This window comes from Xylocopa sonorina, chromosome 18 (genome assembly GCF_050948175.1).
Source record: "Xylocopa sonorina isolate GNS202 chromosome 18, iyXylSono1_principal, whole genome shotgun sequence".
In the NCBI taxonomy this organism is placed as follows: domain Eukaryota; kingdom Metazoa; phylum Arthropoda; class Insecta; order Hymenoptera; family Apidae; genus Xylocopa; species Xylocopa sonorina.
The window spans coordinates 4,498,776-4,513,078 of record NC_135210.1 but is presented as its reverse complement, the minus strand read 5'-3'; the positions used below and the strand labels follow the sequence as shown (position 1 = coordinate 4,513,078).

Genomic DNA, 14,303 nt, shown 5'->3' with positions numbered 1-14,303 from the left:
GGCTCAGGGGGTTGTACACGTAGAATCGAATGCGCGACAGTGCGTTCCGTTGGGAGACTATGATGGACTCACCCGCCAGCAACCAGGATCATCTGCATGTTGCATGGAGGCGGCCTCTTTGTCGCTTTTTCGCAGAGGGGGCAGTCCGGAGCGGTGAGTCCTCTAGTTTCGCATGCGGTGACAGAACATAGCTATAGAGTGGTAACTAGAGACAAACAAACGGACGGAGAAAAAAAGAAAGGCGGGCACCCCCCTGCTTAAAGTATACAACCATCTCTTGGTCCAACAGGGGACGCGTGAGGGTCCCACAAAAGATTCGCGCCACCCCCCAAAAGAAACCAGACGATCATTCGCGTATGGATGGTCGCGGTTACTTAACGCGTGGGCGAAAGGGGTGGATTGTCGTTGGTTCACCCTCGAGCCGGACTGACTTCGAGATCCTCGGCATATTTTAAGCAGGGTTGAACAGGAGAGAAAGAAAGACAAGTAGGGAGAGAAAAAATTTGAAAGTACTCGCTAAAGATAATATAGATATATTATAGGTATATATATATGTATATATATATACGATAGTACTAAGGTTAAGTAGTATAGGTGAGAGAAAGAGACTGAGTCAGAGAGATCGAAACGGAAAGAGAATGGAGGTAAAAGAAGAGACTCTCTACTGGTAGAGTGATAATTACGTGTGATGGAATATCGGTGGTGTTGGTCGTTACGTGACGGGTCGGCCTTGAAAATTCGAGGCTCCGTTCGCGGCTTTCGCGCCCAGTTCTCGCGTGGCAACCGTCGGGAATCGTCCAGGAATTTCGTCGACGAGTTTCTCCACGCGACAGGCTTTAACGTGAGCCGCGAGGCTCCATTCCGCCCCTAAAACCGGAACCGAGACCCTGCGTCCGTGGAAGGGGCGCGAGAAAGTTTCGCGGTCGTACTTCTTTTCCCGTCGAACTCGTTTTCAACGAGAACACGTCTCTTTCCACCCCCACGAACGGTTCACGATGTTTACCCTCCGATTTTGCACTCGAACCGTGCCATTTCATTTCGTGCTGTTTATATATCAGCTGGCAAACGGAAAACTGGTTAACCGCGCGGAAGCGATTATTTTCGCGGCGATATTAAATTAGTTCCCGTGGCCTGAAAACGCCAATAACGAACGTGGGAGAGCGGAGAGGCAGGAATAATGGAGAACCCCCGTGGTGGTTCGCGAGCCGGAAGGAAATAAAAAATCTTCGACCAGAGACGCGACAGAGGAACGAATCGAAAAGGGAAAGGGACGAGGAGAACGTAGGGTCTCGAGGTCTTACGTAAAAGCGAGCAGAACGATTCCTCGTTGCACTCGCGTGACCGTCGTCGACGAAAAGAGACTCGACTCGTCGCGGAACGATCCTCAAGTGTGTGTGTGGTTGCGTGTACGTCTGAGTGTTACGTGTGTGGAGTGTGTGAACGCACAGCAGCGCAAAAGAGTAGATAGATATAGAGAAGAGAAAAGTACAGTGGCTAACTGGCGATGGCCCAGCGGATCGCCGTGGCGACCCGCGCTATTGTACCTTCCCGCATGTTGCGTTTACTACCACGAACCCCCACGTACGTGTGCCCCACGCACGTCCTAGGACAGCCGTTGGTGTATGTGTTATGTTATGTGCCACTTACGAATATTCCTCAACCACTGTCACACCGTATAAAACACTTGTCACTGAACGTAAACGAGGCGTCCGCGGAGCCGCGAACCACCGGGTCACCGTTCATGCCGCGACCGACAGGAAAGAAGTCGATGGCGCAGACGAGTCCACAGGATCCAGTCTGGTGGCTCGCGCGTTCACGTCCCTTCGGGACCCACGGTTCCGCGAGACAGGGCAGAAGGGTCGCCGGGATCGAACGAGGATACGGAATGATCGTGACTGTTCGCCGTTCGCATTCACTGGCACGCGTCGCGCGTCAGACACCGTCGTCACGCAGTCGCGAAACGGCGACGAATCCGTTCTCAACGGGAGTCCCAAATGGAACGCGAGTATACAGTGTACGATCGCCCTCTGTCGCCCTCTCTACACTTCCCTCTCTGTGCACGCGTGTACAGAGACTCTACCCTATGTCAGCTGATCACGGACCGCGCGTTCTCCGTTACGCGAGGCGGATATCGTCGGCTCGAGGCCGCGTGTGTCGCGCGCGCTCACTCGAGCTTAACCACCCTCTACCTGACACGCGTCCACACAGCGGACACAGCACGTTGCCCGGTGAATTTTCAGCAGTCCTCGCGAGCGAGAACGCGGTCTTCACCCCTGCAGCCGAGCGAACTGGCTAGGCGGCAGCCACGGAGAGGGAGAAAAACTGAGTTCCCTCAGTGGATATCGAACCGCGGCGGCATCGTCGGCCAGTCCGCTCGTTTCATCGCGCTAGGCGAGTCCACCTCGACCAAGGACGTTCCACGAATTTCGGAGCGCGGCTGTCCGAAGGCATTCTCTCAAGGACGGCGAGAGGACTCGAAGACGGTCGACGTTGGGTGGCCCGCGACGGGGTGGGCCACACGGCGGAAGGATGGCATGGGGGGTTGGTAGCTGCAAAACACCGATAAAGCGCACCGTCACGCAATCGTTTAATTTAATCGCCCTGGCGAGGGCACACGAGTTCGCCTCGTGTAACCGCGCTCGTCCTCGTCCTCGATTTCGTCCACTATCCACTCGGTCAGGTTAACGAACACGAATTGCGAAACCGTGGGGGAACGTAAAGAAGCGAGGTAGAGCGTGAGAGAGAGAGAGAGACAGAGTGGAACGCGATCGAATCGAACAACAGCGAGGGGAAAGAGAAACGGGGACAGAAACATTTGGCGAGCGGTTTTCGTCACATTTTCCAACCACTGAAAGAGCACTGCCACGCGGTCTGTCGATTCGATTAGCGGCGCCAACCACCCCGTGAAGCCCGTGTTTCCTGCGTTCCACGGGTTCACGGGAGTCCTCTGTCCCCTCGCGTTTCCCTCCTTTTCCTTTCGCACGAATTCGAGCCGAGCGACGACCACGTAACGAAACAGAATGGAAAACCAATCAAAGAAAAAAGAGAAGGGGAACACAACGAACGTGGTTCGAGGAGAGTGTGTGTACATGAGAACGCAATCACTCGCGCACGAATGAAGGCTCGTCACAGCGGGTCGTTGCACGCGTCCCTATAATTTGCCGCGGTAGACGGGTCCACTTTCGCGTGCGAACCTCGCGAGCCGCCGAGTGTGATCGTGGTGAAACCGCGCCGCGGGCAGACGCGTACCTCCAGGCGAGGATACGGGACGCGTGAACACTGGCGGCGGTCGGGCGGCGTCGAACCGTGTGCTGAAAACAAAGGGTGAGGGTGGCGGGCGGGAGCGTGGACGCGCGACACGGGTAGCATTCGGGAGCCACCGCGAAGAGACGACCGCACACTGTCGCAAAACTGCCGCGGCGGTGGTGTTTCAGACCCGTTTCACGCGGTGAACGCGACCGGTTCGGGGCTGGGTTCGCCACATCGCGTAAGCGACCACGTTTCCCCGCGTTTCGCAGCTTTCTGAATCGCGGAGCCGGACGTGCGTGTTGCGGGACTCTCCTGGACACCAGAAAAGGACGAAACGACCGACCGAGGGAAGGGGCGAAGGGGTTCCAGGGTAGGGACGCGGTGAGCCGAGTGGGGGAGGGGCGGGTGTGCGAGGGAGCGAAGGAGAGCGACGGGAAGCGGGCGAAAGACGTGGGTCGACGCGAGTACGAAAGGAACAGCGAGGGTGGGCTGAATTGTGATAACGATGGGACAATAACAGTGGCACGTAAGGGGCTGCCAGGGGGTGAGGCGCGCGGAAAACGAGCGGAAAGTCAAGTACGGACGGGTGGGTTTCACCGAGCGATTCGAGGGACGGTCCCCGCGATGTTTCGACGAGTTGGAACGATGAGATGTTTGTGCGTTTACGGATACAAGCGGACAGGAAGAGAGCGGTAGGTCGTAGCCAGCGGGACAGGGCGGTAAAGGACGGTGGAGGTGCCAAGTTAGCTGCTTGGAACCGCCGCGGCGTTGCACAGCGGCGCCACTGGGAAATCTCTCCCTCTTGCTTCGCCCTGCTCGACCCTGCCTCTAACATTCCTCTCTTGGTATCTCTCTCTATCTCTCCCTCGATCACCCACCCTTTTCCTCCTCTTTCTTCCGTTCCTTCTTACTCTCTCTCTCTCTCGCTCTCTAATGGTTTCTAGTTCTAGAGCGGATAGTCCCGTACCGCTCGCACGCTCGTTCAGCCTCCTAGGAGGAACAGAGGAGGAATAGGTGGGGTTTGGTTGGGCAAGTCAACGTGTGTCTGTTCGCGTCCACGAGTACACGCTCGCGCACGATCCCACCGTTACGCTCTCGGACGCTTGTTCGTGCCCATGTTCCAAGACCGGGTACCAACGCGTTTGTATACGCCGAAACGGGTTCGTGCGCGCCCGTGGGTGCGCGTGGATGTATGAACGGTAGGGTGGAATCCACCGTCGACCGCCTACCATCGCGCCCGACCACCCGCCTATCCGTCTCCATCCCCGCCACGCCAGCGACGCCGCTGTGCTCGTGCGTGGGGTTCCAAAGTCGATATCTAGCCACACCGGCGACTCGAGTATTATCCTCGAACACCTTCGAACCCTTCCTTCGGGATGCCCCGCGTGAGATCCTGTCCCCCCCGTTTATTCCATCGCGCGACGTCGTCTAAGCTTCCTCAGCTCTTTACGCGAAGGGGTTGCGCGAAACAGTTGGTTCGCTGAGGAGTTGAAGGCTGTGGAGGGAAAGTCGAAGAGATTGGGAAGGTCACGAGGGCTCGACGAGCACTGTAGAATTAATGGATCCAAGGAAAAGGGATGGTACCAGCCTTGGCTCGCTCGAAACGGTTCCATGGCGTCGAATACGGGGTCAAGCGAGTTAGAATCATCCCCTTCGCAGATAAGAACCAAAGACTGGGTGAATCTGGTAAACCCTGGCTTTCATACGCGCGGTGGACATTGATCGTGGAAAAGGAGGCGGAAATCGAGTGAGAAGGATGCCGTTGAAGAAGTCGCGGCCATTTGGGGGTGAAAGTACCTGGCTGGAGGGTGGACTAACCTTTCTCAACGACTGTTGCGCGGACGTTTTATTCGAACCAGAGCCAAGAACACGAGACTTAATTTGCGAGGCTCGATATCATCCGATCGAATTAACAAGCTCCTTCCATTTCGCGAGAGGCCATTCGATATCGTTTCCTCGATTGAACCTTTAAACGAGGGTAGTTTGCCCGAGCGCTGAAGAACGCGATGGTTCGATACGGCAATTTCTCTCGTACGTTACTCACTAGAAAGACGAGCCCTAAAAAATGGTTACCAATCATCTCGACGCTCGCCACGGTTTCTCTTATCTCGCAGCTCGAATTAGAAACGGAAACACGAAGTCGATCCGAAACGAGCCGATTTAAGAGATGAACACACAACGCTCGCGCGTGAGAACGCTCGTATTTACCAAAGGATCTCCGATCGAGGATAACAGGTTTCGTAGTCTATCGACAGCGTCGTCCGAATCTGGGACACGCGAAAATCTTTTATCTGCACTGACCCAGACCTAATTCAGGACCGTTGGTAATCAGAGCCGCGCGCATAACGCGGCGATGTTCGATGGGCTGGTTTAACGCTAACAACCCTCGCGTCTGGTGATCGATAGTCGAGCCGATCGACAGGTACACGAAATCGTTTCGATCGTCCTCGAACGAGAGGGGCAATTTCGCGAGCCCTCCTACACTAGCATCCCTGGCCACCGACCTAGACTAACGGGTGCCGTAATTCCCAACGCAACTGGCCGTAATATCGTTTGACCTAATCGAGTGATCTCGATGCGCGTCGAGCGTGCCTTAGTCAGCGCGATGATTAACGGCGTTCCGCGGGACGCGCGTGTGCCCCTTTCAGGACTCTCTCTCTCTCTCTCTTGCTTCCACCCCCTCTGATCCTCCGTCGCTCGAGGCGGAGCGCGCGGTTTCTTCCTCGAATTACCAGGATCTTTGACAGTGATTAATGAAGACCGCGATTCGATTTTGCAGCGGGAGCAGCTAATGGAAGGTTCAGCCGCGGTTTAATTAAAATCGGACCGTGGCAAAGGGGCTGCTGACGATCGGATATCGCGGAACGATCAACGGATCTCGTCTACGACTCGATCTTGGAACGACACCCTTGCGAGGGGTGGATTCGACTGTGGAAGAGACTGGAGACGCCGCCTGGTGGAAAGCTTCTCAACTTGTTAGAGTAGAAAGCTTTCGAGCAAAGGATTCGTGAGGGTTTTCGTATCGTGGGTCGGTACCTGCTTACCAGTCAGACGTTCGATCCTCGCAGCTTCCGCAGAGAAGCGCGTAAGCGCTTTAAAGCGCTCTCGTGCATTCGATGTGTTCCACGGAGCTTTTTATTTTATTTGCAACGAAATACAGCGATCGATCTACGCGATTAAAGAACGTTCAACGTGGAAATCGAAGTTTAAAAGGCGCAGCGGAAGGAACGCGTTTCGTTTGTAGGGTTTTAAGGTTACCACAAGCGACTACCATAAGATATCCACGAAATTACTCAGTACAGATTATTAGCCAGGCGAAATACTTCGCTCGAGCTACAGCCAGTTAGTAACCAAGTTTCTAATTAAAGTCACTTATATCGTAACTGGTTACGGAGCTCTGGTGATACTTCTAATAAACGTAGTTAATCCAACTCAAAAGCTACTTTTAATTGGCGCTTAATTGCAAATACAGAGTCGCTGGAGCAGCGACGGTGCTGGTGCGATCGTAGAGAAGCACACTGGATACCAAAAGCAATAAAAAAAAACCAGAGAAAGGAATTGTCATCGATCCAAATGTTCCAAATAGTTCGACTTCTTCCTTTGGCAAGATAAAAAAACGCTGGCGAACGGGGTGCAAGTTCGTCTACCAACCGATCGCGAGCCGCCAGCACCCTCGTCACCTTCGTCGGGTTTCCCACGAAGGTGACAATGACACTGACCAGTCTAAGTCGACGCACCACGGACATTCACGAGCACCAGTTTGCAAGCAGAAGCCCCGTACGACAAGATTTACTAGCCCCTCGAAGCTTGTCCCGCCCTCGTGTCTGAACACAAAAAAAGCGATCGATCCAACTACCAACTGAGGTGTGCGAGACGCGACCAAGGCGAGGTAAGAAAAACCGCGGTGTTTGATTAAATTACTGTCACCGCTTCTTCTTGCGACTCTTGCGCCGTGGCACCTGGTTAAGAGTGTCCATCCCTTGCCTGCCAGGCAGTATCACCAACGAGAGTAACAACCTCTCGATCCACATGGTCATCTCCGTTGGCTCATCGCAGCCGTCCCAGTGGCCGGTGTTTCGCAATATATCACGCGATAGTAATTCGTGCAAACGGCATCTTGCTTCCGAGCCTAGATTAAGAGAGGAATCCTTAGAGAACGCTCTGAGAGCGTCAGACTCGGTGCGATTGCACATCGAATCGTTAACTAACGCGCACAGTGTCACCCGTCGTGCAACCCTTCGCGATCTCGTTCTCCGTTCGATCTCTAATCGCGCCGCTCTGCTATCGATCTTTCGTTGGTCTACTAAATTATTAACGTTCGACTTCAATCAAAAAGCGTATCGTAAATTTAACGACGAAAGATTGTTCTGTATTCTTTGAACGGCATCTAGCATTAAGCTACTTGTAGGAATGGGATGTACGAATGAATCACTGGCTCCCTCCATTTTCTATCTCGACGTTAACGGCATTAACGAAGCGACAGCTATGGCTCGTGTCTTCCCATTGTTGCCCGTGTTCCAATAAACGCATTATTGTTCCACGTGGGCCAATAACCGTGACATGAGCTATTGCCAGGGTAAGTAGCGGCGTTCGTTCATTGTCAGACGCAACAGCGGCGAGATTACGCCGATATTTGGCCGTGGACGTTGACTGAAAGTAGTCGCGATCGTTTGCGATCATACCACGCGCGTCGCGGCGCTTTTAGGTGGACGTCGCGAAATTAGCGGACAATTTCATGGATCTCTAGCAAAATCGATCGAATTAATTAACTACGGACGTTGCAACACGCTTTTCTTCGTCGAAATCGGTGCGATTTACATCGTCGAGCGTGTGATCGATAGATCACGAAGAGTGGAAGATAAATCGACGGTTCGTAGATGCAGAGCTGCTCGACGTTACCTCGTAACTGGACGTCGACGAGTTGGGACACTAGCGGTACGTTAGAAGCTGCGACAAGCTACGTGAACGGTACTTACAAGTAGAGCACGCTTGCCACGAAAATGGCCAAGATGAGGGAATACGGAAAGCAGACGTTACAGATGCTGGTCGATCGTAGAATGATGTTGCTGCAAAGGAGCAGAATCACAGAGTGGAGAACGAGGACAGCGAGACCCATATCACGCTAGCAGGACATCTTAACCGGCCTCGGGGAAATCTACGGTCACGGACATTCGCGACCACGCTCGAAGCTTGCCTTCCGCTAAAAAGCTCGCGTCTGTTCCCTTCTTTCATTCGCAAACCAGATTCTGAACATCTCGATCGTGTCTGTTCTAAAAAATTAACACCCAGCCAATGTTCGATGAATCCTCCAAGTCTTATCATTCCCGTACGCCAAATATTCGACACTTTCCACGCAACACCACGTTCGTCCTGATCGACATCTCATCGTACTCGATAGGATAGAATTCTACAACTGGAGACGTCAATTAAGGTTCGCGAGGGGTGCGTTCGCGCGTCCTCGTCTGCAGGATGAGAGATTTGATCACGTTTAGATCGACGTAGGTCCCATCGAGGATGATTCGCGAGACGTGGCAAGCTCCGATGCGTAGACGCGCTCGCAGAACTCGCAGAGGGCGCATCGAGAGGTGAACCGTGACGGATGTTCACCAGGGACGGACTGAAGCCGAGCGTCAACCATCGTGTCTGCAAGGGAGACTATGTTGGCCTGACTAATGCTCTCAGTGGCGTACCGATGCTACACTAACTCTCGCTGCCTCGGTTCAGAATAGACTCTGAACTTGGGGGATGATTGCGCGTATAGTTTTTGAAAAGAGAAACCTTTCCAGTTCATCTCGAGTGAGGAATTATATGGTTTCGATGTTTGAAAGGAGGAGTACGGATTCGTAAACGAGAGAAGTAATTGAGAGGGCGCGATGGCGGGGGTTGACGGGCCTGGCTCGAAGGCAATGGTTTGCAATACACACCGTTAAAAGGCTTCAGAAAGCTTGTAACCACTAAGAAGAAATACCACGACTGAATGAAGGATCGCGTTAAAATATGGGCTTGCGGGAAATGCGTTAGGTAACGTTGAATTAGGGTTTCGCTATCGTTCATGTCTCGCCTTGACTCGAAATTAGCATCAGCTGATGGCCAATTATGATCTGCGACGGCAGTGCGGCGCGATAAAAATACTGAAACGACGTATCGCGATTGGATCGGTCTCCAGTGACCCGCAATCGGATGTTTCGGATGCTGCAAAGTGAAACAGATACATCTCGTCGTGCTTGCCAAGTTGCTCGATATCAAACGAAAGGAACGTTGGAATAATCTTTTTGCTCGGACATTTTGCAGGTGAACTAAAACCTTGACATTCGAGTTTGGTACTTCTGCAACTGCACAGTGGTTCAAGATGAAATAAAATCGAACTAACCTAGACGAACTAATCCTATCTCTATAATGATGCGATTTAAACCATCGTACTAGGGAAATACTTTACGCCAGTAGCTATTTATCCATCTGGCTTCGTTGACCATGTAACGCGCCATTGAAAACCGCTTCTTTACCCTTCTACAGTTACCGTCGAATTGATGCAGCTTGAAAACGAACGGATAAGGTTGGGAGATAAATCAAAGGAGCCTCCTCGCTGCCTTGAATCCGCAGGAGGCGGCTATAACCCTGGAAATGTTCCACTTTCGAACGAATCTAGGATCCCCCAGCCGCCTCTGTCGTTTCACCCTCCTCCCGCCCTTAGCCGCCTCTCCTTTTTTCCCATTCTTTTTTTCTTCCCAACCCGCTCGATTCCGACAGCGACGCCATAAATTGGATCCCGAGCTCCAGGAGCAAATTAAATCTCGGTGGGCTACACACCTTTCCACTTTATTATCGCGGCGGAAGTCGGCCACGCACCGAACGGACCCCGTGCCATAAATCACGCGCGACGACGCGCTCGCACAATAGTCAATCAGGAAGGGTTGTTCTACTTCGCGCCGCGTGCATTATTAATCGCGAGTGTAAAGAAGCTTTGTCGCATTTGTGAAGTCAAGAACTACTACATTGTCCATCCAACGCAGAGATATATCCATAAACTAGTCCCAAAACAATAATTTTGCATCTCGTGTGTAATTACTGGTGCGTGATCAGCGAGTAACGTGTTCGATTTACACATAGGCTCTTCTTAGAGTCGTTGAATGGGGTGGATTGAAAGTACGATGATTTATTTGGCAATAGAGGGACGTGATCGAGGAGGATTCGCGACGTAACGAGGGGTTGGAGCTGCGCGAACGAAGGGAGGATCCGGAGGGCGTTTCGATTCCGATTTCCTGCGCTTCCTCGCGGGTTTCTCGGCCGGAAGGTAATTTCTTTCGGGTCGACACATCGAACAAAGCATTCCAGAGGGGAGACACAGGGGACAGAGGCCGCGTCGTCTCTTGTCCGGTTCCACACGCAGGTGATCGAGTAGTGCGTGAAAGCTTTATCGTCCAGGGTGCAAGGCTCTTCATTCCATTCCATTCCATCGCATCGCATTCCAAGCTTCGATCGAAAGCACCGGGAGAGCGATGAGACTCAATATGTTGGCCGCGCTTTAATTTAATATTTTTTTTTTCGCTTTTTTTCCCTTCGCCTTTCTTTTTTGAATTTGCTCAGCGACGATCGTGTGTGTCTGTTCGACGTAGCGGTTCGATTCATTCGGGACATGCTTGTTAGTCCGATCAAGCGACTGGAACGTTTACCTACAGATGCAATGCCTCTTTGCATCCATCATACGCAGGTTTGCATCTTACTTTCTCGAGTCGTTCGTTCTATTTTTTTTTTTTTTTTTTTGGACTTTCATCGCATTTGCTCGTGGACGGGGATACAACCAGTAAGCGGTCCAACATCGAACATCGCAAGCTTGTGTGTGTTTTAATGCCTCGTGCTGACAGATATATGTCGGGAGATGTCGGGGAGGTCTGTGTCCAGCGCCCAAGGTCACGGTGTGGAACATACAAAGCCTCTGTGAACATTGTGCATTCGCAATCAGTGGAAAGCTGCGTGAGAGGCTGGAACGCCGTGTTCCGGGTCGGGAGGTCAGGGATTCGGGGCTCATGCTTCGGGAAAATGGCTCTCCTCGTGTTCTCCGCTCGGTTCGCGCCGCGAGCGATCGTCACGCGCGACGACATCCGTCGAGGGACGTCGACAAATCGGAAACGATGGAACTGTCGCGTTGTTACCAGCCATCCGGTCGCGGGAATCGATAGCGAATTCGTAGCGAAGCGGGGAAATATGCAGAGGTGAGTCACACGAGCACTGTTCCAAGTAGTCGTGTATTTCCCCGCGACAATTCTTCCGCGAACTGCAATCGTCGTATAGAAAGCGCGTGCCCCCCTCGTACGATGGTATTTCCGGTTGCAACGCTTCTCGCGAGTCTCGAGAGCGGAGAACCGAGATGCACAGGCTCGAACGATTTCGTCGGATCGAGAACGAATCCGACGCGAGCAGAGCGGTCTAAATAATTGAGGGGAGGCCGTTTATAGAATGCCAGACAGATTCAGCGAGGCGGGTCAACGCCCGAAATCCCCTGATCTCAAGCGGGACCGTTCTGCTCGCAGATTAAACAAGGATTCGGGGATGGTTGCAGAGCACTGGGTAACGAGGCAGAACATGAAAACAAGGTGGTATAGGCGGGTAAAAAGAAGATGTACGGAACGAGTCGCGAGGCTCTCTCTCTCCAGAGAGAGAAGATTTAACGCGTTTAATCGTGAGCTACCTTGAAAGATTGCTCTCACGAATCTCGATATCAAACTCATAGCGCGAGTTTCGCATCGATCCAACCGTGCACCAACCCTCTGTTACCGATGGGATAAAGCGAAACTGCGGCTCCGCGAGAAGGTGCACTCGTTCCGTACAGAAAGACGAGCCTGGTGAACACGTACACGCCTCCGCTCGAACGGAGGCGAGGTAGATAGAAAAAAAAAAAGAAAAGGAAATTGAGAGAGGCTAGATGAGGCTGGTGAAACTCACCGTCTCGTCTTAACGCGACGGTAACGGCGGTAGTCGCCGGCGTTTACGTCGTTGGGGTCGAAGCCCCTTCGATGCTTAGGCGGCGAGGACATGGTCGCAGCAGCTTTGGTGCCGTCGTTCGAGATGACGTTCGGCTTCGCGGTGGTATTGTTGTTGCCGATCGGTGCGCAGGTGTTGTCCGCGATATGCAACGAGACGAGTGGCGGCGGCGAAGGCGGCTGCTGGGCGGGGACGAGATGGCCGGACGTGCGTTCCGCGCTCGAAGTCGATTGACACCGACAGGCCGGTGCTGGTGCTGATGGCTCGCCGATTACGAGGTGGCGATCCCCGTGACCGACGTCGCTCTTTGGCACCGCGTTCAGCTCGTGCCTGCTAACCCTACCGGCTCCCGGCCCACCCATTCAAATCCTCGATTATCGCCCGTTCACTCCACCTCTCGCACGATCCGCCTCCGTGGCTGCTCCTGCCGCGAGCACCTCTATTCGCAGCACCCTTCTTTCCTTCGTCTCTCGTTTCTCTTCTCTCCTATGTTCTCCTCTACGAGTTCTCTCCTCCCGGTTGTCTCTCGATCAGAGTTCCTCCAAGAACTTCCGTTCTCCTCGTTGCAAAGGTACTCTCTGCAGTTCCAATAGCCGTCTGATATTCTACGGACGCCGCACACTCGATAAGGACAAACGGCCCTCGTAACCCAACTCCCTCAGCTCCTCTCGACCTCATGCACGCACGCGACCGATCCCACCAGGCTGGTAGACGTCCACCTTTCGACACACCTCCGCCACTGGCGAGACACCCGTCCGCGACGAACTCACGTGCAATCCCATCCGCCCCGAACTTTCACCACGAATCCTGCCAGCGGTGACGACGGGGGTGGCGGCGGTCCCGAGGACAACGGTGCCCGCTCCCGATGCGAGGCGTGCGCCAGTTGAAGAGGACGCGGTGGTACCGCGGACAGGACGAGTTGTCGGATACTTGTCGAAGAGAGAGAGTGAACGAGACGAAGAGACGGATGGAAACAGGGAGGGAGAGAGAGGGAGAGAGAGAGACAGAGAGGAGGAAGTGAGAAGAAGCGGGAAGAAGCAGGAAACCGTGACAACGTGTACGAGAGCGTCCACGCCAATGTCCAAACACGGTCTTCCTTCCGTTCCGCGATCACGCCGACTCACTCCGCGCACCACACCACGAAACTCTCACCCTGTACGACTCTCTCTCTCTCTCTCTCACCCTCTCTCTGATTTCGTTGGATACCGCCTGGTGGCGGCACCGTTGCGACGCGGAACGACCAGTCGCGAGAAATTGGGCGAACCACCGAGACCGAAGATCGAACGAGACAAGGCCAGCCCCGCTGCCGATCAGGATTCCGCGTACCTGTGCATCGACCGATCCGACTACAACTCGCCCCGTCGTCCTGCCATCCGTGAAACGCGAACGGAATTCTAATCAGAGTCCCCGTATCCCCCTCGTGTTCGCGCCCTTTTCACCCTCCAGAGCCCTGAAACCGTGCCAACTGCCCGCGATTAGTTGGACTCGGCTCGTCCTTCGCCGATCTCGAAGGGAGACGGGCGTGGGATCGGAAAGTGGAGCAGCGCGACCTTGAAATCCTTTCGAACGTACACGCGGAACCAGCAGAGAATCCGCTCGGCTACTCCTTCAACTCCATCCTCCTCCCCCTCCAGGGGAGGATCGAAATATTTAGACGCGTGAACGAGCCGGCGTGTCGAGCCACTCGACGAAGAACGACGCTCGAACCATCCATTTACACCCAGTCGCACGCAGTCACACGACCAAGCAATTAACCATCCACGCCCTCCACCACCCCCGGACCAAAATAGAGGACTAGTACCGAGGAACACCGCGTGGTGGCGGCGGTACCGAGGACAACGCACGAGAGGCTCGTGAAACAAGCGCAACAGACCGCGCAAAGTGCACCTGAGGTACCTTTCAATGGGTTGAGAAAAGGGTTCGATCGATGATCGATCGAGGAAACCCGAAGACTGGACCAGTCAGTCCAGTGGATGGTATCCAGCGATACTCGAGGGTGCGAACGGGACCAACCACCGACCACCGCCACGTGGTCGAGTCGAACCGCCTGGCTACCATCCAGTCTCGCTCGCACC

General features: G+C 53.8%; 2 protein-coding genes across 9 annotated transcripts in view; both read right to left on the bottom strand.

The window, feature by feature from the left end:
- The window catches only part of Shaker (potassium voltage-gated channel protein Shaker), a 114,647-nt gene that overhangs the window by 63,998 nt on the left and 36,346 nt on the right, over positions 1-14,303 (bottom strand). Inside the window, exon 1 of one of the 8 annotated variants that reach the window (XM_076908180.1) lies at positions 8,226-8,479. The exons of 5 other annotated variants lie outside the window; for them this stretch is intronic. In XM_076908180.1, the coding sequence (XP_076764295.1) occupies positions 8,226-8,365 (140 nt within the window). In that variant the 5' untranslated portion in view covers positions 8,366-8,479. Of the gene's footprint in view, positions 1-72; positions 114-7,176; positions 7,285-8,225; positions 8,480-14,303 lie in introns of those variants that run through there. 2 more of the 8 variants (XM_076908181.1, XM_076908183.1) reach the window with 2 other exon arrangements.
- Positions 11,030-12,659, bottom strand: LOC143431449 (uncharacterized). The gene is made up of 2 exons (XM_076908206.1): positions 12,190-12,659; positions 11,030-11,182 (listed from the first exon to the last, which is right to left on the bottom strand). The coding sequence occupies exons 1-2, from the start codon at positions 12,588-12,590 to the stop codon at positions 11,158-11,160; spliced, it is 426 nt and encodes a 141-aa protein (XP_076764321.1). The 5' UTR covers positions 12,591-12,659; the 3' UTR covers positions 11,030-11,157.

Coding starts and splice junctions, on each gene's coding strand:
- LOC143431449 (XM_076908206.1), bottom strand. CDS start 12,590: ATGGGTGGGCCGGGAGCCGGTAGGGTTAGCAGGCACGAGCTGAACGCG. Junction 11,183..12,189: donor CGTCGCGTTAAGACGAGACG/GTGAGTTTCACC, acceptor CAATGTTCACAG/AGGCTTTGTATGTTCCACAC.